Raw genomic sequence first — 22678 nt, forward strand, 5'->3', positions numbered from 1 at the left:
TTCTAAATAGTTCCAGTCTGTGCTTTCAGAAGAAGGTTGGATGCTGGCAGATGTATGATTCGCTCTTTGATTTCTGGCAACTGGGGAAACATCACCTAATTAGCTTGGGCACAGAGCCACGCTAATGTGGCTGTATTCCTTCTGGGACGTGAGCTAATATCTCTGTATGACACTGAGCTGTGTAGATACCGAAGTCATTCAGGACTGTCTCAGGCATCTATATGGCACTGCAGTACTTGATGTAAACATACCTAAGCCTTTATCTAAGCTTGGCTCAGTAGAATTTCCAAATGGTTTTGTAATGATTTGCCAGAAGTGAAAGCATAATTTTATCCACAGAGAAGATGGCAGTCTTCTCTGAAGACTTTGCATACCCCCGACTTGGACAGGTTGCTTTACTTATGTTTTTTTATGGTTGCTTAAGGCTAATCTCTGTTCAAGAACTTTGCAAAGCTCATCACATCTCTACAACTTTTCTTGATTTGAGGCAAACCTAAACCACAAGGTCCCAATTTCAAGTTTCTTTGTTTTGTAAGATAAGGATGGTATGCTTATATATCCTTTCAAGTTTAAGCAGTTAGCAATAGAAAGACTTTAAGGTGGAATTGTGTCTTTGCCTTGATTTCTATGTACTCCCTGCTTTTAGCTTGCTATGGGAAATGTGGTTTTATGTAAAGATACTGAAAGCGAGAGTTATCTCTCTGACCTATGATACTTTTCTCCTTTCCTGAGGTTCAGCTGTGTGCACACAGTAAGTCTTATTTAGCCAGCCTTATGGGAATGCAGGACTCTGTCAAAGAGAAGGTTTTTACTAAGCAGATATATTAGCAAGATTTCTTATTCATGAAATTCAGCACACTCTTTGGATGAACCCAATGTCTCATATAGCCAGCGAAGGCTGGAGTTCTTGAGTATAGCGCTCACTCAGAAGTATAAAAGCTTTGTCTGTGGCACTGTTATCTTTTCTCCAGAAGTTGGGTTAATGCCATTTAAGCCCTCCTACCCCCAGCAGAGATAATGGACTTGTCTAATTGTTCTAATGTCATTAAACATCAAATATGTACATTCTATTGCAGTTAAAGACCTTTCAAATATCAGTCTAGATGGTACCAAGTTGCTAAAGAGTACAGACCGGCAGTCCTATCATGCATTATTGTATGAGTGTATTAATATTCAAAAGTTCCTGCTTTCCAAACAGTTGGACCTCCTGCCTTCAAGATGAGACTGACATCTCACTGGGATTCCAATTTTCTCTGGGAGGCAGCCTGGCTCTTGTTTCGTGAAGCTCTTGAGTCTGAGTATTATACAGAAGTCTATTGAACAGCAAGAACCTTTGATCAAGTCAAACAGTCTATGAGTTGAAAGACATTCTCCCAGATGAGCGTCTCCTAAGTGTGGGGCACTGATAAAGTCCTCCTTGACTATTAATTTAGGGTCTATTTTATAATTCATTACATTTGGGAGACTGAAAAAGCAACAAACAAACCCCTGACTTCTGCCAAGTGACATATGGTTGTCATCTCTGTTCAGCCTCTAATGCACAGATCAGCATTCCTTCTCTCCTAGGAATGATCTTATCTGTAAGAGGATTGCTCTGGATAGCTCTATAAGTGCTTGAGGTGGTTGCTTCTTTGTCATTGATACAGAAAAAGAGAACGAATGTGATGTGCTGAAAATACTGCAAAAGAATCTTATGGCTATTCACTTTGTACATAATTTTATTTTTCTAAAGTTTATAGAGGTGTAGGACAGATTCTGTATTGCCTTGTTTTGGCACTAAAGAGGCCATCCTCAGAGCCTTCCAGATTTTTACAATATAAGCCTGACTGTCTCCTTAAAATTGCACCTTAACAGTGGTTCTGCTGGCATCTCCATGCTGTCTGGCTAGAGGGATGTGGACTTTCAGACCATAAGTTTGTCTGTGTTGTGCCTCAGCCTGTAGTTTCATGATTGCTGTAAGCTAATCTTTGACTTAACTGTTAGGGAAAAGGGCAATTTTCTTCTCTCTCCCCGACCTGTCTGCAGGATACACCCTCTTTCTTTGGGCTGACACTGGCAATCACAAAGTTCTCTGAATAAGCTGAAAATTAACCCTATGTGAATTGAAGTGAAATGTAATTTTCAGCCAGGATGTAAATTGCCAGGAGCATGACTGCTAGCGGGACCACCCTTCTGGCATTAGCACTGTCCTATAGCGTATGAGCCAACTGTGAAACTCGACTGTGTTTATGTTCAGGGAAGAAGATGCCATATTTTATCTGATCAGAAAGTTTAGCCACTCTTTGTGGGGTGTCAGAAACTATTTCTCCAAACTTGGAAAAATCTATCTGATACCAGAGGACTCTGTTTGTCATGGTGCAAATATGATTCCTGTAAAGCATATTACTGTTCATAATTATCCTGACGCTGTGTGTGGCTGAAGTCCTACATGTGTCAGAGATTTCAGCCCAGTCCAAGGCAACTTTAACGAAAGGCTCCTTTTTGCTTTCAGTGGCTGTACAGAAGACAAGCAGAAGACAAAACAAATATTATTGATTCCTCTTTAAAACACGTTTGGGGCAAATGAAAAATCCACTTGCCTCTTTTAGCTCTTTTCTCTCTTGAATACAATCCAAAACAGATGCTTGTTTTGGTAGTTCTGCTCCCCATGTTTGTCAAGAGTACCTAATCCTTCCTAGCCCACAAGAAACAACTTAGGTACCACTACAGTTCTCTGGGGTGAGCCCCTCTTGCCCACAAATCCCATCCTTGTTCCTTGCTTCTTCTGCCTTTCTGTTTGGTTATTTGAATTAGTGGAAGGAGCTGAGAGGAAGCCCAACTCCATAGTTTTGGCCACTCTCTGACAATGGGGTGAAGGGCAAAGGGACCCATGGCCACTGCTGCCCAGGAGCTTCTGGAAATTTTCTTCTAGCCTTATTGATGCTTTGAGTGTGGATATACAAAGAACCAAAGTTACTGGTAAGTAAGTAATCTCATTCCTCCTTTCTGTCATGAAGAAGTCTTTATCTTGCCTGTGTTTGTACAGGAAATGTAAGCAGAACTGATATTTTTCCAGCAGTTGAGGACCATCTGTACTACAACAAACCCATCACCTGCCAGATTCATTCAGAACATCTCTTAGTCCATATGTCTTGTGTATCCACGACAAAGAAGAGCTGTATGAGCCATTTCTCCTCGCTGTGACCTTCCAAACAGCTTGGCATTTAGCCTTAGTGCTGATACATGAGTTCTCCAGATTAGTATCTGTTTTTCATTGTGCTGACCCATTTTAGTTGCAGAGGGTATATTTATTTCTCACCAGTTTTGAAGGACTGTACTTTTTTTAGACATTGCATAAGGAATCTATCATCTGCAAATAATTAAAATTAGACACTAGAAATGACATTGTATTGCTAATGAGCAGATGTGTCTACTTATACCAGTGGAAGAACAGCTGTACACATAAAAAACGCTACAGCGACCCTAAACCAGCATTATGTATTCTGCTACAGGCCTGTAACTTCATTTAGAGATTAAAGGGAAAAAAGTAATCTTTCCATGTAAAATATAACCATTTTTGATTTTTTTCTTTACATTTCTGTAACTCTCTTCCCTTTATAATTTGAATGAAATATGCAGCTCTCAGATTAAAGCACAGAGCACCTTTGTCTTGTATTTCAAATGTTATTAAGAGTCCTGATGGTTTCAGTATTATTACAAGGTGTAACAAAAAACAGTAGAAATACAAAATCTATTGTCACCAGGCATATTAAATATATTCAAAATAGAATTACCAGCCCCTTAGGGAGCCATTCTTGGTCCAATACTCTTCAATATTTTCATTAATGACTTGGAGGATATAGTGGAGAGGATGCTAATTAAATCTGTGGTAAAGACATTGCTAGGAGGCTCTTGGAAGAAACGAATAAAACATAGCTCTGTGTTGATAAATTAAAAAAGCCATGGAAATCGATATGCTGAGACACAATAAAGATAAATGTATATTGGTTCATGCAGGACTGAATACTCAACAATAGAAATATGCACTGAGTTGTTTGATAGGAGGCAGTGTCTTCTATTGCCTTCAGGTTCTTCTAATTCCTGCTCTTTCCAATGAAGTATCAATGGTGGGACATAGTTGACTGATGTCTACCCGTCCCACCAGCAACCAATTTAGTGGTCCCTTGCCCATAATCACCTCATAAATACCTGTTGTCTATACTTTTTGAAAAGTAGCAAAGAGAGTCTTAGGCAGTGATGCTTAACCAGTATTGCACTTTGAGAATGCAACTTCATTTCTTTCATGAACTGAAATGCTGAATGTTATGTTGTTCCCATTCTTTGTCCTTTCTCTAGAACTAAATATGCATTAAAAATAAATACATATTATTAGGCTGCTTTGCGTCCCCAGGAATTTTAGCTGTCATGACCTAATTTGCATATTAGACTCTTTTTATCCATATAAATTAGAGTAGACTTTTTCTGACCTATATTTCCAGTTTAGGAGATGTTGTTTTTCCATATCACAGTGAGAAGCTGAGATTTGACTCTGCGTCTTTCTAATGAAGGGGATTATTAGCCAGTGCACTGGTTGCTGAGATGGCTGAACAGTTTGCATTATGAAGTGAGTGGTGCTGAATCAATTCTGGCTCAAGGGCAGAAGTCCTTCTGGGCTCTGATTTCTTCTGACCTTTAAACTACCTTTAGCCTATTTATTTTATATCTGACAATGATGTGTTAACCAGTTCTCCAGAACTACCAAAAATTAATTTTATCTTTCAGTATTGCTACAGTCAGTAATAAAATGGTTCCTTGAAGATAAGAAAAGCCATGGCATCAGTCTTTTGTGCCACTGAAGATGACACTGTGACTCTTATTCTGTGGGAAGCATGAACACACCACTCACCTGAAAGGAGGGTAGATTTAGATTAGATATAAGGAAGACATTGTTTACGCTGAGGGTGGTGAGACACTGGCCCAGGTTGCCCAGAGAGGTGGTCGCTGCCCCATCCCTGGAAACATTCAAGCTCAGGTTGGACGGGGCTCTGAGCAACCTGATCTGGTTGAAGATGTCCCTGCTCGTGGCAGGGCGTTGGACTAGATGACCTTTAAGGGTTCCTTCCAACCCAAACCATTCTGTGATTCAATGATTCCTTTTGTTCATAATGCCTGTATCTACTAAGAACAACTTTGGACAGTGTTTTTATTCTATTACAGTCTTCCTCAGGATCATTTCTGGGTTATTTTGTAGTTATAGCATAGCTGTGTTTCTAATTAAGGAAAGGAAGAGGAAAGGATGAGGCAAGGAATCTTCATTTTAATTCAGGCTTGTTGATTTGTAACTTCTGAAGGAAAATCTGGACATCTCAATGCTTAGGACATCTCAATGCTTAGGACTTCTCAGTGCTTAGGACTGTCTTCAGTAGCTTTCAAATATCCATGAAGTCAATGGGCATATGGTGTGAATAACAGCATCTAGATTTTCATGTATGTTTATAGAAAAAAGCAACCTTAGAAGGTCTTTTTCTGCAGATTTTTTTGATGGACTGTTCCTAATCTTTATACAAGGAAAGCAATAGACAAAGTCAAAACAAAGTAACACCAAATATTCTTTTCTTCTTCAAATAACCCACTAGTGAATTTACTGTACTTGGGCCTAGAAATCTGAGGCACTGAAGCATGGCATCATTAATCATAGTTTATGGTGATTATTAGTAGGCTTTTAATCTTTGTTTTCATGTATAATTAGGTACAAGAGGTCAAAGCCGACTCTCCTCTAAACAACAATATTTTCAGTGAATGACTGTTTTTCTCTGCCTGCAATTTTCTCTCGCATATTTATAAGAGCATACTTGTCTGTGTTTTGAGAGAGCAGTGTCCCATGAGTTTATCTGCTGATAAAAGCAAATGACAACACTGTTACTTTTATTATCACTAATTATTTTTATTACTATTGCAATAACACCTGGTGGATCATAGTAGGTTTAGATTCATAGTGCTAACACATGCCTAAATTTAGGCAAGGCACTAGTGAGCAACAGATAGATGAAGAGAAAGGAGAAGGCACATAAAGAAAACAATAGCCAATCTGTGTGATTCCGTAGCTGAGCTCTATGTAGTACCTGATCTGAGTTGCTGTATTTCTTAATTATATTTTCTCACTTTATCAGTAGTTGTCCAGCTTTTTGTAAGCATCACAACACAGCTAGTCGGTGAAGAAAAGAGGCACTGAGGACCCAATTCAGATGCCCAAACAGAAATGTCTTTTGCCTTGTCAAAACCTCTTGTGCATTCTGCCTGTTTTCCAGTTGTGCTTTAGAAAATGTGGGGCTCCTTTATGCCCTGTGTCATGTCCTCCAGTCTCTTCCAGACGTCTCTGCTCTATGTATTTATTTGTTTTTGAAGACTATGAAGATCTTCGGTCAGATTTGGCTGACCAGCATAGACATGTCAGGTGGGATAAAGACTGAGATAAAGCCACCTAAATTTAGATGTTTCCATAGGCATGGAGAGTCTCAGCTACTATGATTGTCAGTAGAGATCTAGTTAACATGGTTGACTCACCCCAAATTAGGCACATATGTTTGGTCAGCTTTTGGGTGCCTAAACCTGGAAGCTTAGTTCCAGCTGCACCAATATATATTGTTAAAAGTTTTCGCTCCCATCCCAAGTTTGTCCAGATTTTTAAGAGAAGGCACCTCTGAAAGGGCTTAATGCCTCTTTATGATAGAAAAAGTCTAAAAACTTGTCTAAAACTAATAATTTAACTTTTGATTAAAGTTAAGTAAAAAAAACCAACCCTACAGTAGATTTAATGCCATTAAGGATGACTTAAGTATATATTCACCGTTCTATTTGCCTGTTCTATGTGCTACTGCTAAAGACCTATTTTTAATTAATAATTAGAAATGGATTCAAATTCCTGTCCGCCAGTGACATTTAATACATAAGCTTTGTGATATTCATAAAAAACTAACCTATGTTTTTTTGTGGGCTCAGGTAGATCATGCACTTCCTTCAAAGGTCAAAGAGCATTCAAAAATGCATTTAAGCAATGTTATATCTGAATGAATTAATAAATAACAACGCATACAGGGAACTCTTCTTTCAAACCAAGACTTCATTCAGACATTCTAGTTCTGTAAAATATTTGAACTATCTTGAGAAGCAATGATGTGATGCATTTTATAACTATTGAATAATAATGCTAATAAAAACCAAAGAGAATATGACAGAGATAGAGCTTAGGCTGGTATATTATCACCACTTCTTGAGGGCAGCCTGTCATTTCCACTAACGGACAAAAGGGAGACCTGGTAACTCTTCATGGCCCAAATCTGATAATGTTGGAGGCCTGCATAAAGTCCCTGGTGTACCGTATGGGAATGTCTCTGAGAACAACTAAGGGGAAAGTAACAGTTATTGACATACATGAAATACATGTGATATTTGTGCTTCTCCTTTACTGGAAAAAAACCCCTAGCATATGGGCAAGCACAAGGTAAAGTTGGAAGCAGAAAAAAATGGTTGGAATTTTGCTGGATTGAACTTAAAATCTACCACTGCAGAGTTATGCATTCTGAAAGTTGCCCCTTTATTTCATATTGGATGTAAAGCAGGCTGCCAACACTGTAGACACCAATGCCTAGGAAATGGGTTTAGTGAATGCAGAAGGGCAGGAGAGATTTATTCTAGATGGGAGAAGAAGGAGGTGAAGAATCTCCTGAGAGTGTTTCTCTTCTCAGCTTCTACTTCTTGGATGACTTTTCCCAGCAGATGCTAGGGTGGGCCATGCTAATTTAGTATGGTGTAACGATGGTATGTGAATCACAGAATCACAGAATGACTTGGGTTGGGAGGGACCTTCAAAGGTCATCTAATCCAGCCCCTCTCCCCTGGGCAGGAACATCTTTCACTAGATCACATTGGTCAAAGCCCCATCCAAACTGACCTTGAACACCTCCAGGGATGGGGCATCCACAACTTCTCTGGGCAACCTGATCCAGTGTCTCACTGCCCTCTTGTAAAGAATTTCTTCCTTATATCCAAACTAGACTAGACTAGACTAGACTAGAATATTGAGTTGGAAGGGACCTACAATGGTCATCTAGTCCAAGTGCCTGACCAATTCAGGGCTGACCAAAAGTTAAAGCATATTGTTAAAGGCATTGTCCAATGTGGTCAAATTGTGATGGTTTTTGGTATTGCAATGCTGTTAAACCTTTTGGATAGGGTGTCATTAAGATCTACAGATAGTGATAGACTACTCTTTATCTCTGTCACTGTACTAACTGCACTCCTCCCCAGTGAGTTGGGATGGGAAATTGCATAAGAGATGAGGAAGCTGTAAAAGGCCTGGCAGGGAAATTTATTTCATTACAGGGCAGTGCTGAGACTATTTCCTTGTAGCCCAATCCCATGGGACCGCTTTCCTTGGCTGTTCCTCCCCTTGTCTCACAAACCCATTTGCATGCCTTCTGTATCTCAGTTCTTCTCTGGTATTTTGCTGGATGTGAGGAGGAGGGTGTCCCTACTCACCTCTGCACAGAAAGGCAGTGCAGGTGTCACCGCTCCAGCTCTGGGGAGAAGGCAGAGGTGTCATGTAGCTGGGTGGCCTGGGCCAGAGTCAAGCCTGGCCACACCGAGGGAGGGACATTACTGTTGTGGCAGATCCCACAAAATCAAAGATTTATAAAGCTGCTGTCTTTCACTGGTATTTTGGTTTTGTTATAGCAGCATTCTGGCCATTGGTGGTGGGGAACAGACAAGATTTCTTGTTGCACCAAACTGGTGGCAGCAACTCATCCCATTCCCACAAAATGTCATTGCTAAAAGAGTGATGGAGTATGTTCTCCATGAAGAATCTGTTGTCTGAAAATCTTCTCTCTACTTAAAGAACTATTGTTATTTCATACAGTGAGTGTTGTATTGACCATCATCAAGAAGCTCATTTACACCAGGACTGCCAATCTTAAGGAAGTAAGTATTTTGTAATGTCTTTGTCCTTGGTGATGTTCAAAACTGAACTGGACGAGTCCCTGGACAACCTGCTCTAGTCTGACATTACTTTGAGCAGGGGTGTTGGACTAGAGACCTCCACAAATCCCTTCCAACCTCAGAAAATCTGTGATTCTGTTTTAGCTTCAAAGCTACACCAGAAAACCTGTAATCTGGTGGTTTGATGAAGGTTAAAGACCAGGCATTTTTGCAGCTGATATGAACTGTTGAAAACATTGCTGTAGGCATGATCATAGAATCATAGAATGGTTTGGGTTGGAAGGGACCTTAAAGATCATGTAGTTCCAACTCCCCTGCCATGGGCAGGGACACTTTCAACCAGATGAGGTTGCTCAGAGCCCCGTCCAACCTGAGCTTGAATGTTTCCAGGGATGGGGCATCTACAACTTTTCTGGGCAACCTGCTCCAGTGTCTCACCACCCTCACAGTAAAGAATTTCTTCCTTATATCTAACCTAAATCTACCCTCTTTCAGTTTAAAACTGTTACCCCTCGTCCTATCACTATATGCCCTGATAAAGAGTCCCTCCCCATCTTTCTTGTCGGCCCCCTTTAAGTACTGGAAGGCCGCAATAAGGTGTCCCCGGAGCCTTCTCTTCTCCAGGCTGAACAACCCCAACTCTCTCAGCCTTTCCTCACAGCAGAGGTGTTCCATCCCTCTGACCATCTTTGTGTCCCTCCTCTGGACCTGCTCCAACAGGTCCATGTCTGTCCTGTGCTGAGGACCCCAGAGCTGGACGCAGGACTCCAGGTGGGGTCTCATCAGAGCAGAGTAGAGGGGCAGAATCCCCTCCCTCGACCTGCTGGTCCTGCTGCTTTTGATACGGTTGGCTTTCTGGGCTGCGAGCGCACATTGCTGCATCATGCTGAGCTTCTCGTTTTAAGTTCTAAGTATATGTGCAAGTCAGGATTGATAGAGAAAGCTAGTATTTGCTGTGTTGATCCCAAAGCAAATGGGGAAGACCAAAACTATAGTTTCCTCCTTGACATTGAAAACCAGGTATATTGAAAGCTTTGTAAATGTTTTGGTCTATTGACAGTATAAAAGTTTTCTTTAATATGTACAAGCTCATTAAAGTATTGTAACCTTCTGAAGAAACTCTTTTATATTTCATTTATCCTTCCTGCACCCCAGCACCTTGAAAATCATCAAGAACTCTCAATCCACAGCACTGTAACTAACTTCTTTTCTATTAACATTTTTCTCCTTTAATCATATGCTATAAAGAGTTTTACTTTCCCTTGGCAACTTTTAAGCTGTATAGATGTAATCATTACAGTGAGTGATGACATCAAGCCAGGGTGACATGGTGCAATTGATTTTTACTAAATAATTATATGATGAGCTGGAAGAAAGAGTTTTATTAGTCTTAACTCAGCAAGGATTGATTGGGGAAAAGAAAATGACCAATCAGTATATCAGGTTTCTGCAGTTATAAGAAAATAAGTGACAGCTGCAGAAAAGTCTATAAATCACAGAAAAAATTATGATAAAAATAAGAGCTATGAACTGCCCTTTAAAATTTCACTGGGTGGCACAGAAGAGTCTAACAGACCTTAGTCATTTATCTCCATTATGCTTGGGATCCTATGAGAATAGTAAGGCTGACGAATGATGCCATTACATTTTTTTATTATTTTTAAATGGAGAGAAGATAAGGATTGTTGTATAAGTATTACTTTCAAGTCATTGGAGGGTTGAGTCTTCAAAAGAAATCCCTGATTTAGATAATAAAATAAATAAAGTATATTTTGCTTTAGCCTTCTGTAGGTAATATATTAAAAAATCACCATTTTGAAACAAATGTGCTTGTTTGCAATTAAGTCTCAATTTCTAAAGCAAAGAAAAAAAAGAAAGTATAGTACTAGGAAATATGTGTTTTTATTAATGCTGTGGATATTCCTATTTCTTATTGACCTCAAGTTACTCTGGAGTTAGACAGGAAGGACAATGACCTACCTAAGATGCATCTCAGCATCTCAACAGAAACTCAAAACTGTAGCGTAACAGCAGTGTAACTGCTTGAAAGGGGCAACTCTTTCCCCCACCCTAGAAGACACCTAGAAGAAACACTTGTAGTTTTGACAAGGTATAGAAAATATGAAGGAAAAAGCACTGACCAGCTGAATGGAAGCAGGGATGATTTCATATATTCTAGTCATTCAACTGAAAGGAGAGCTAGTATTTACTACTTTGATGCCAGAGAAGACCAAAACTAAGTCATTCCTACCCAGGTACATCAGAAGATATCAGTGTTGGTAAGAGAGCTTTTTAGAGCTATTTCTTTGACTGTTATCTACCTTTTGGCAAATAATAGTTTTTCTAGTGGCAGTGTGTTTGTATTGAATGGCACTCTCAACCTGGGAATCGTTCTTGTTGCAGGATCTGGGAGAGTGTCACAGCTCCCTGTTCTTTCCATCTGCCATCCGATGGCCACAAATTTCTTTCATGTAAGTCAGAGCAAGCACTTAGCTCTTGAGGGCATTTTTTTGATTAATTAGTGTTCTGGTGTCTGCTGGCACAGTGAGGAAATTTTATGTTCTCCAGAGTTGTCCAAGCTGAGAACCACTGAGGTGCTTTGGTCAGCCAAAGTGAAATTCCTAAATATGATCCATGCCCAAGATCTAAACACATTTAGAGCTCCAGATGCTGTCATCCTCACTAGTTCTCCAGAGACAAGAGCTTTCAAGGACTGGCCAGTGCTCACACAGGCTTTGGGCTTACATTCTTTGGCACCATGCAGCCATATCCAAAACCATGTATTTTTGTGTCTTGCCAGAGAGGTGCAAGTTCTATGCTTTTCTCTCAGTTCTAAAATCAGCCTCTCCATCTAAACATCTCTTTGACAAGAGATTTTACAGCTGTTCTCAGCATAGCAGCTGATTTTCTTGGTCTCGGGCATCAACAGCAAGTGCCAGCCTTTTGACTCCAGAGTGTATTTGTTCCTGTTGCTGTCGAATGTGTTCCTGATCACCTGGTCAGGGAGATCGATATTTGCCTTTTTGCCAATTACTGGCTTGCACCATTGGTGTTAATAAAGTACAGCCAGATGAAATGGGGTGATCTTGCAAACCCTGGGCTGGCCAAGGGGGTTCTAGTGTCAGAGTCCTGGAGGACCTGATGTGAAGCTCAAGGACTTCTCTCTGCTCTGAACCTTCTTATACCAGGTATAAATCAGGTAAAACACCGAGGCTTTGGCTTCCTCTGTATCACGGCAGGGACATTGGGTAGCCCTTGAAACTCTGTCTGGTTGTCTCTAGTTATAGAGATTCTGATCAACACTGGGAACAAGTCCTCTGGGTGTGCTTTGTGACAAAGTGGACCAGGTCCGATGCTGCATGTAAGATGATGTTCTGTTTTCAGACTTTAAGATGTCTTGCAGAAGAACAGTTGTAGGCAATCAGCATTTCCCTGCCAGGAAGATCCAGCCGCTCTGAAGATGTGCAGCTGATGTTCTGTAGGAATTATTCCTTCTTCCAGTAGAGAAGATTTAGACAAACCTGATTCACTGGTTTGATCTGGAATTAAAGCAAAATCACATGTATCACTTAATTATTTAATAAATAATTTTCACATTCTTATCTGAAACCCAATGTGTACAACTGTGGTGTTATGTTAACAGAGAGAGACAGAATGTCATGATAGACAAGAAAGACATTTCAGAAATGGAAGGAAAGTTAACTACAGATGATATTGTGGAATTTTTGGATAGCCAAGCAGAGATCATTTTTGGTTTAGTAGACTTTCTTTCAGACAAAGACAAGATTGTTAAGCTCAATCATCCTACCACAGTTGTTTAGTAAATTGAATTTCTTGCCTTGTTTGCTACTCATTGAGTTAGTGAATCTCAACAAGTAAGATTTGCCAGAGGGTTTTAAAAAATCAGTGATGGACCCTTGAGAAATAAGTTTGTACATGTGAGGTACATTACAAATAATAACAGCAACAGTGGCAATTGATTATGTCTGTACACATGGAATTTATTTTGTTTTATTATCGCGTAGTCTTTGTGGCTTAGATAATAGCTACTTATTATGGGATATTTAGGTACAAATTAATTTAAGTAACAAGTAAAAATAAATGACATTTTAGCTTAGATGATTGATCACATTAAAGCTACACTTTGGAGTAAAACTTACAATACCTGTTCAGTCTTCTTCATAGCTAGTAGATGGTTTAACACTGCAAGCCAACGCTTGAGTTCTAGGAGGGGCTGTTATTATCACACAGTGTGACCTCCTCCTTAACTTAATCATTTCATCACTGACTTTATACAGCTCTTTGGGCTTTGGTATATCTTTGGGGAAAATGGATATCCTTGATGTGAAGCCCTCAGGAAAGGGATGTGGCTTTAAGTGCATTGTTCCAGTGAGAAATGCTCTTCGCTATTTAAACGTTGCCTTATTTCCAATCTGGATTTTGTATACTTTGGCTTTCAATTGCTCTACCTAGTTAAGCGACTTTGGCAAGATTAAAGAGCCTTATTGCTCAGGTTATTTCTCTCTATACGTTTTTTTAAATCAGAGTCAGTTTTCCTCTTAACCTTCTCTTCAATAAATTAATTAAGCTGACCGCTTCCCTATTACTATGGAACAGTGGTGGCACGTGCATGTATTAAATAATCTTGTTTATCTTCTTACTCAGAGTACTGTGCACGTGAGCTCATGCTAAACTCGTACACTTGAAATGCATGCTAGAAACTAGCATACTATATAGTGATCCTCCATTTATAGAGATTTTTGTAATCTACTCCCTGGTCAGTTGTTAAGTAATTTGTTAAGCAATAAAAAGATTTGTAGAATGCTAATGCTTGAGCTCAAACATCAATCAGCATTAACATATCCTGGCAAAACTAATGCTTTACTGGGCTGTATTCATTTTATGCCTAACTATTCAGTAGCACTGGCTTTACAAGAGCTCCCTACCACCCTAAAATAACTTGCAAAGAAATGAGCAAAATATTCTCTGCCTTGCAGACCACAGTATTAAGTATTGATGAAGAACGTAGTTGTTGTTCTTATGTATAATAATGTAACATTTTATCAATTAAAAAGTAACCCAAAGCATCAGAAAACTCCATAACATTTTTCAGAATCACATTCTGTCATGTATACTGTTGGTCACTGAATGGAATTTTTGTCCAAATGCATCTTTTAAAATATTTCTGCATCTTTTAGTTCATAAATATTTCAGCCATATTTCATTTGTTTATTGTACTATCCTTTAAACCATTTTTCTGTTTCCTTGGAAAGTACCAGAGGGATAAAAGTTACCATGTTTTAATGAGTAGTATTATGTTGATAGCATCTTCCCCCCTACCAGTATCACAGGCTCTTTCTCTACCCTCTGCCCTTTGCTAGGGGGGTATCAGGACGTACAGGGGTTTTTTCCAGTTCATCCCCATAGTTGTGAGAGTTGATGGTAATCTTCAAAGGGGCTTCTGTAGTCTGGTGGCAGTCAAAAGACAAATCCTGATGATTTCCAGTTTTTCTTGGGTTGCAGGCATTTGGGAGGGGTCTGCTTCTTTGAGTCTGCTTTAGAAATTCCAGCTCTTTCACTCACCCAAGCTCATATACACCACCAGACAAACTCAAAATTTATACATTTTATTACAGCAAAGCAAAAAGTTGTGTCCTTGAATACAACATTGGGAACAAGGTATAAAAGACAGAAACCGCAAAACTGCAATTGCAGTTGCAAAACTGCACCTCCAGATCACTCTTAATGCTAAAGCTCCTCTCTAAGGCTGTTGTTTGACTTTATGGAATGATCCACAGCAAAGCTGGCTTGCAGTATTGCTGCCTGAGGGAATGGGAACGGGTAGCGATGAGAAGCAGCAGTGCCTCTGGCCAGCGTGGCTGACTAGCGCTGCATAATGCCAAACCATATCTGGGTGAATCACCTAAGGGGATAGTAACCTTCTCTCTGCTTTGGCCCATTATTTTATAGTTTCGTAGGCAGAATCCATCTCATATTTTGGAAATTTGTACAGGAGCAACTTCATACAACCAGTCTTTTGAAGGCATTACATAGATCAGCATTAAAGGGGCTAATCCTTGTACCAAAATTACTCATTTATGGTATAATTTCAAGGAGTTACTAAGTATGTATAAGCAGGGTTTTGTTTTCACAATGTTACATATAAACAGTATTATATACTTTCGCCATCCGTATTACCCACATGTAGGTTGCAAATAGAATTTAGCAGATATTAGATATATACCGTTGTTTTCTACTTCTCTCAAACTCAAAAAAAATTGTGAAAGTGTTGCTGTTCCTACACATTACTCACTCTACAACAGTACTAATGCAGCCAGACTTTCTCCAAACCTTCCCCTTAGCATACTTCTCTATCAGAGTCCTCTTTGGAGCTCAGATGTGAGAGTTTCATAAGAGTCATTCCTTCTCTCTGTAACTAGTGGTGATGATGGTAGGAACTGATAACTTCAGAGTTAATTCAGCAATACATGCATACAAGTCTTTTAGCAAGATCATTGCTTTAGAATAGAAGAGAATAGCTAGTTATCTCCAAGGGTATTTTGAACCTTTCTCCCACTAAGATGTACTCCTCCAGCACAAGAAAATTTTTAAGCACTTGGTAAAATCAAGGGGTTTTTTTGTAACTATTTGCATGGTTCAAAATAAATATTTTAAGAGTACCTTGATTACAGTAACTACAGCTTGATTATTTAAGGTTTTACATCTGTATTTGACTACTGTGTGATTTACCAAAATGTAAAATGCTCACATTTCATTTGCATGTCATTTAAAAGTAGATGTCAGAGCTGAAACTTTTCAGGACTGTTTAACCAAAGAAAGATTTGGACTTCCTAAAAATACCTACTGAGTATGCACACAAGAGACCAGGCTAATCCAGGTGTATGGAACGTCCTAAATTTAGGTCTGTTGAACTTGTGCCTGCAGCCCCGTCAAGTAGGGAGGATGATCCTCATGGTGTGCTGCTGTGTTTTCTCTCTCCCCAGGAATGCGACAAGGTAATGACTTTGGCACACAGTATCGCTCGGCCATCTACACGTTTTCTCAGGAACAGATGGAAGCTGCCTTGAGATCTAAGGAAGAATATCAAAAGGTAACATTGGGCAGGGCGTGGAATTGCTTCACATACGAGTGGAGGTCAAAGACATCACCAGTTAGCACAAAATCACTTCTCGTGTTGTACATTGTCTCTGTGTTGCTATTGGAGCTCCTCATTTCAGTACTGAACTTGCATCATATTTGCTTTAAATTCCAACTTTTGTGAAGTGGGGTTTTTTTTGTATGTGAGTCACTTTATAACTATGGAGAAAGAAAAATAGTTACTTGTGCAGAGATAGTTTTAATCTCTTCTAGAGATTTGTGTGTGTGTGTGCACCAGAGTGAAAGTCTGTGGTCTTAAAGGTATTCAGACGTATCTGGACCCCATACTTTGAAGGGTGTAGCCAAAATCTCAGACCTAGGCGTTCTTGAACACTGGGGGAAAGTCCTGATCAATATTTGAGCTTGGTAACTCAGGATCACCCACCTGCTGCTTATAAGATGCTTCTAATCAAGCCATTCCATAAGTGTCTTTGATTAAATGTGACAGCCTGTGACTTAGTAAGACTATTTGTTTTGACACTAGGGTTTGTGTGAGAGAAGATCGACCATTTCCCTTTCTATACCCAGTCCTGTTTTTCAGTGAAGATGGATTCTGTCTCTTGCCTGCTATATAAGCTATTATTTAACTAAAGGAAGAGGGATTGCTGTCCTATAGTGTTGCTGCATTGTAATTGCTGTCTGATCTGCCTAGTGGTCTTGTCAATGCAAGCTCCGGATTCTATAGCAGAGATATATATAAATTTTTATGACTTACACAAAATAAACTACTCACCTAGGACATCAGGGCAATAGACAGAGTAACTATCAAGTAGTGCTAAAAGAATACCAGCTTTCATGCATTCACTTATATACTATGGCTTCACTAAAGTGTTATGTTGAAGAATCAGGGCTTTTGGTCAATATCTAATGTTAAAGGTAAAGAACTGCATTTTGAAAAGTGAGGGTACATCAGTCAGAGGCATGTACCAAGGTCCAAAAAGGAGATGCATGTGCTGAAGTCTTGTGTGGCAGTTTGGTTTCCATAAATGTGTGTGTGGCATTGGTGGTCTGAGCTATGTGTGCACTTGTAGGGCTGGTTTGTACATGCAGTTGGCATTATTTTGCATGCAAAGAGATGCTCTGAACTGCAAGTAACTAATTTGCAAGTCGTTCCTAGCAGTGTGATAACTGTGCATGTAAATTAAGTGTTCAATGACATATATTTTCTCATGAGTAGCTGAACACATGGGGATAAGTCAGTCTTGCAGGTGTTTATCTTTGTTAACAGAGTAGTTTCTGAAGGTTCGGTATTCATATTTATCATGCAGAACTTCTTTCTACTCATTGTTTACCTTAGATCCATTGCTTTTCCAAATTGGTTTTGATCCTTTTTGTTAGCATCTGCTGACCAATATCACACTGTAAATCTTACAGCTTTCAGTTTGCTTTCCCAACTCTATTATTCTCTGCTGTTATTTGTCATTAAATTAATACTGACTTGAAAGCAAAATTACGATGTAGGAGATTGCAATATGATATTACAGAGATTTCCATCATCAAATATGTCATGGTTTAACCCCAGCCAGCAACTAAGCACTACATAGCTGCTTGCTCACTCCCCCCCCAGTGGGATGGGGGAGAGAATCAGAAGGGTAAAAGCAAGAAAACTCATGGGTTGAGATAAGAACGGTTTATTAATTGAAATAGAATAAAATAATAATAATAACAATAATGAAAATAACAAAAAGAGAGAGAAATAAAGCCCAAGAAAAACAAGTGATGCGAATGAAAAACAATTGCTCACCACGAACCGACCAATGCCCAGCCTGTTCCCAAGCAGCGTCCCCCCAGCCAGCTTTCCCCTCAGTTTGTATACTGAGCATGACATCCTGTGGTCTGGAATATCCCTTGGGTCAGTCGGGGTCAGCTGTCCCAGCCGTGTCCCCTCCCAACTCCTTGTGCCCCCCCAGCCTGCTCGCTGGCAGGGCAGCATGAGAAGCTAAAAAGTCCTTGACTTAGTGTAAGCGCTGCTGAGCAACAACTAAAACCATCAGTGTGTTATCAACATTCTTCTCATCCTAAATGCAAACCACAGTACTATACCAGCTACTAGGAAGAAAACTAGCTCTATCCCAGCCAAAACCAGGACAAAATAGATTTTCTTAATGGCACGATTTAAAATTTACCTACTTTGAAGTCTGTCACCATTTGAAAAGTGTGTATAATTAGTACATTTATATAATTAGGCAGAACTCTGTAAGTGATCACATGTAGAGTTTGGTTTTGCACTGAATTAGGGGGAAGGAAGGCACTGTGGTTGCCAACTAAGGAAGCACAGCAAATATGTACTGAAATTCCTAGAGGATATGTGGTTTCTTTGTATTATTAACAACAATATCTACAATATTATCTTCTGTGGTATTGCAGTAGCAGTAGAATGGTTGTATGGGAAACATACTGAGCAAACAATATGTCCAGGAATCCCTTTCCATATTAAATGTTTTGCATTACATTATTTTAATGTAAATATAATACAGCCACTTTCCTTATTATTGCAGTAATTTAAAATAAATACCAGGCTCTTCTGGCAGTGACACATGCATATCTGTGCACCTGATAATGACAGATAAAAACATGTGGGGATGGCATAACACTTGATTTTTCCATGATAAGCAGTTGTGCATACACCAAATGGAGGAAGGCCTAACATATACTAGAAGTAAAATTAGCGTTTTTTGGCGCTGCAGGTTAATAAAAACAAAATGTAGTTTGTTTGTTCACCGAATAATTGTGCATATGCTGTTAGATGTCTTTTTGAGCTGAGGACCTGGAAGAGAGCTAAGAATGGCCTCCAAACAGAAAATTATGTTCTTGCTAGGTAAGTTTTTTTCTTAAGGACAGGTAGGGTTGTTAAGTTAAAGGAAACATTTTTGTTCGCTGAGGATAGAAACCATCCAACCCCAAGGTTTATATCTTAAATTCCTGCCTCCAAGACAGGCGAGCCTGAAGCGCTAGCTCCTCTCTAGAAGTCAGATAGCCGTGTTCATCTCTGGCTACATTTAGCAAGCAGTATGGGCTAAGAGGAGTGGATCTGCAGAACAAAACCGTTTGTACTGAGGAGCCCGAACACACTATGTGCATTTCAAGAGGGTTTGCTCTTCAGTAGCTGTGGTTTGGTGCTCCGAACCACGTGGCATGCTAGCAGGTGGAAGTCAGTGGCGCACTTCTGGTTTAGCTCCATCAAAAGGAATTGGGTTCATCCATCCCAAGACCACTCTGTGGTGTGAACCAAAGCATGATAAGTGGCGACGATCAGGAGATTTATTACAAAAGCACACTTCTGCTCCAAACTGAAACACTAATATAGCTTACACCTTTAGGGTAGTGCTGTGCTTGAGTGGAGAAATACTGTGGTTAAGTGCACCACGTCCCTAGCTCCTATCAGCCTACGAGTGAGAATCATAATGCTCATTGAGCCCAAGTATCCTGCAGGGTTACATCTATTTTAAGTTGTGAAACTTGTTGCTGATTCATGCAGCTGTTTTAACAGCTGAGAAATGGCAATACAGCAATGAATATGCATCGAGCCATGCATCTTTAGCTGTTGATGAAGCTGAATGCATACAGTCAGAGTCGGCTAGTGGTAATATATATTATAATACAATAGTGCTGCTGGTAAATTGTAACACAATGTAAGTGTAATCAGAAAAACAAAAAAATGAGGGCCAGGGCTTGGTGAAAGTACTGTGAATGAGCTGTTCCATCAGTTTTGCCTGAAGCTGAAGTTTTTTAATACAGTTGAACCTGAGGTTACTCAATTTTCAAGACAGTTGCTAGGCTGGATTTGGTTTTCAAATGAATTATCTAGGCAATAATCCAAATATTGAAATCTGAGTGGGAAGAAGTTTGTATTTATGTTTTCTGAATCAGAGGCCTGCATTTGTTTTGTCGAGCACTAACACTAGGTTTTCAGGCTCCAAGAATATACTGAGTCCCTCCCCACCATGTTTGGCTTATATTAAAGTAGCATCCCCAAAGTGCCAACATCTCTGCATCCTCACGTGGGACAGCACTGACAATGAACATGATGCACAGAGAGCAAAACACAGATCTATTACTTTGTTAGAAAAGCGAGTATTTGGCAGGAGCAGATCCTTCCACAAAGCAACTAAAGGGCCTCTCCATGAATAATTATGAATGAATTGAGTCTTGAGCTCTTGACGGAGGTATTGGATGATGTGAGCAGGTAATAAGCTCCTGATTTGTTATAGCCAAGAGAAGTTGGTGGGGAGAGTTGCTGTCATTTGTTCTTACAGTTGTAAAGTGGAGAGAGTAATAAGGGCTTAAAGAGACAGGAGTATAGAAATGTTGAGATTTTATGAAGACATTAAAAATGTGGCCTTTACTAAAGTCCAGAGAACTGGAATGGAGTGGGGTTTTACTGAACATATAGGAAATGTAGATGAAGCACAGAAGTAACTTTTTTTTCTGCTTAGAAATGGATGGAGCTTTGCTAGAAGCAACATAATACTTTTTTTTTTTTTATGATTTGGACTGTAAGGCTATAATCTTGGAAAGTTTCTCTGCAGGAGTAGATTGTGATGCTGATAGAAATCCTCTCTGAAATCTAAACCAGCTGGTCAACAGATTGAGAAAACAAATCAAATAAAACAATAACTGCACCAAAGCCAGAATTACAAAGAAAAAAAAAAAGAAAGAAGCAATGCTAATTGTTTGCTTTGGGGCCTGCAAATATGTTTAAGAAGTTCAAAAAGTAATTTAAGTAGAGACGAAGAGATTAAATTTAAAAATTAAAATTTAGTATAAATATAAAAAATACAGGCCATTGAAACTAACCCATTGCCCAATCTATTAGTCTGGAGAACAGTCTCTTTGTGGAAATGTCAGGAACTATAAAACCATAGGTGGGTAGACTTTCTGGAGATCTTGAAGCGAACAGTATATGATGCTCAGAGGAGAGAGACTGGGTCCCACTGCAGTCATAGCAAATACGTTTCTGTGAAGGTATGAAGATGCTCAGTTAAATGACTGCAACTATCTTTGACTTGGTCAAATGATCATTTTTCTTTGCATTTTGTCAAACAGCATTTTCTGTTTATTTAACAGAAGGCTTGGCTTGAAGAACATGAATTTGACCAAAGATCTAAAATTTCTTTTTGAATCAGGCAAGCAAAGGATTACTATGCTGCACTAAATTCCCTCTTGGTGTAACTCCACAAGAGCTGATATATTTGCACAACGGGTTAGTTCTACCCATATGCTTTATTGCATATTTACTCACATGCAGCTGAGAAGTGAATCTTTCAACCGATAACTTCAAATGTACTGTTTGGTTTCACAAATATAGGTCTTGGAGCATCTGAACTTGAAGCACCATTGGGTTTTCTCTGTTTGTGCTTCTGTTTTGTTGTTCTGCACAAATTTTATAGTGATGGGGAGGGGTTTTGAGGGAGTGGGGTGGGTGGTGTTTTGTTTTGTTTTGTTATTTTTTTAAATTTTAAAGCCCTGAACAGTTACGTGATAAATCATGGATGACCATGGGAAGAATGGGGATGAATATTATTTTACACAGTTGTGGATTTACAGTGCTATCGTTCATTTGCAATGGCCAAATTTCAGTGTGGCTACAGTTACATGATAGCACTCGTGGTCCTGAGCTTGCTCACAGGAGGTCCGGGAACCCATTGAATTAACACTGAGGTTGGCTTTGGTAGTTTTCAAGAAGCTCCTCTGTGGTGGGGTAGTCAGATACTGTGTCTTAGCCCAGAGCTGAAAACCAGCTGCTGGCCCGTGGTTGAAGCTCCCTTATCTCCTTGTGAAGCAGAAGTGCTTGCACGTGCAGTGCTACGCTCCGCTGGAAGGACTCAACTAACCGCTAACCTGGAAGTTCACATTTACCCAAAATGGAGTGAGTGCTCAGCCACGGGACACATTCCCAGTGCCTGGTTCAGCTGCTCACACCTAGTGCTGTTGGGGAAGCTCTAGCATACCTCAGCCGACCTCCTCCTGCCGCTTCACAACCCACAAATATCCCTTAGGGGCTCTATCGTACCTGCCAGTCCTGTGAAGACATCTGAAATACCCTGGGCACCTCAAATAGTGCTCAATGCCTATATTTAGGTAGCTGATTTTAGGCACACCCTTGACGGGTGTCTCTCATGACTGTAATGGAAGTTCAGTTACCTAATTCACACGTGTAGCTCACCAGATATAAACCAGGTTGTGATGGATGGATGTGTTCTGCAGGATAAGGCAAACAGTGAATTAGTATGGGCCAGCAGAAGATGCAACAGTGTCTGCAGCTCAGGAGCCTAACAGATACCGTGAAACTTTCATAAGCTTGCTGTGGGATGATGTGGGAACAAACCAGCAAAACCCTCAGCTGCAAAAACAAGAGCTTTAGATTTGGTATCATAGAAACGCCTTTCAAAAGCTGGAGTTTCAGGGCCAGTGCAATGAGCCTTGGAGCAGCAATCTACAAAGAAATGGTCAGGATTGTTATTTGTCGAGGCTGGCGGAACGGCTATTTACAGACCTACAGGGTCGACAGTTCTGAGTTTTTAATTGCATAAAGGAATGCCTT

At 39.8% G+C, this 22678-nt stretch overlaps 1 protein-coding gene across 1 annotated transcript in view; it reads left to right on the forward strand.

The window, feature by feature from the left end:
- Window positions 1-22678, forward strand: part of MSRA (methionine sulfoxide reductase A) — a 286968-nt gene that overhangs the window by 177068 nt on the left and 87222 nt on the right. The window contains exon 5 of the mRNA XM_075048928.1: window positions 15981-16087. Within this exon, the coding sequence (XP_074905029.1) occupies window positions 15981-16087 (107 nt within the window). The remainder of the gene's footprint in view (window positions 1-15980; window positions 16088-22678) is intronic.

The sequence above is a fragment of the Buteo buteo genome, chromosome 17, assembly GCF_964188355.1.
Source record: "Buteo buteo chromosome 17, bButBut1.hap1.1, whole genome shotgun sequence".
Taxonomy (NCBI): Eukaryota; Metazoa; Chordata; class Aves; order Accipitriformes; family Accipitridae; genus Buteo; species Buteo buteo.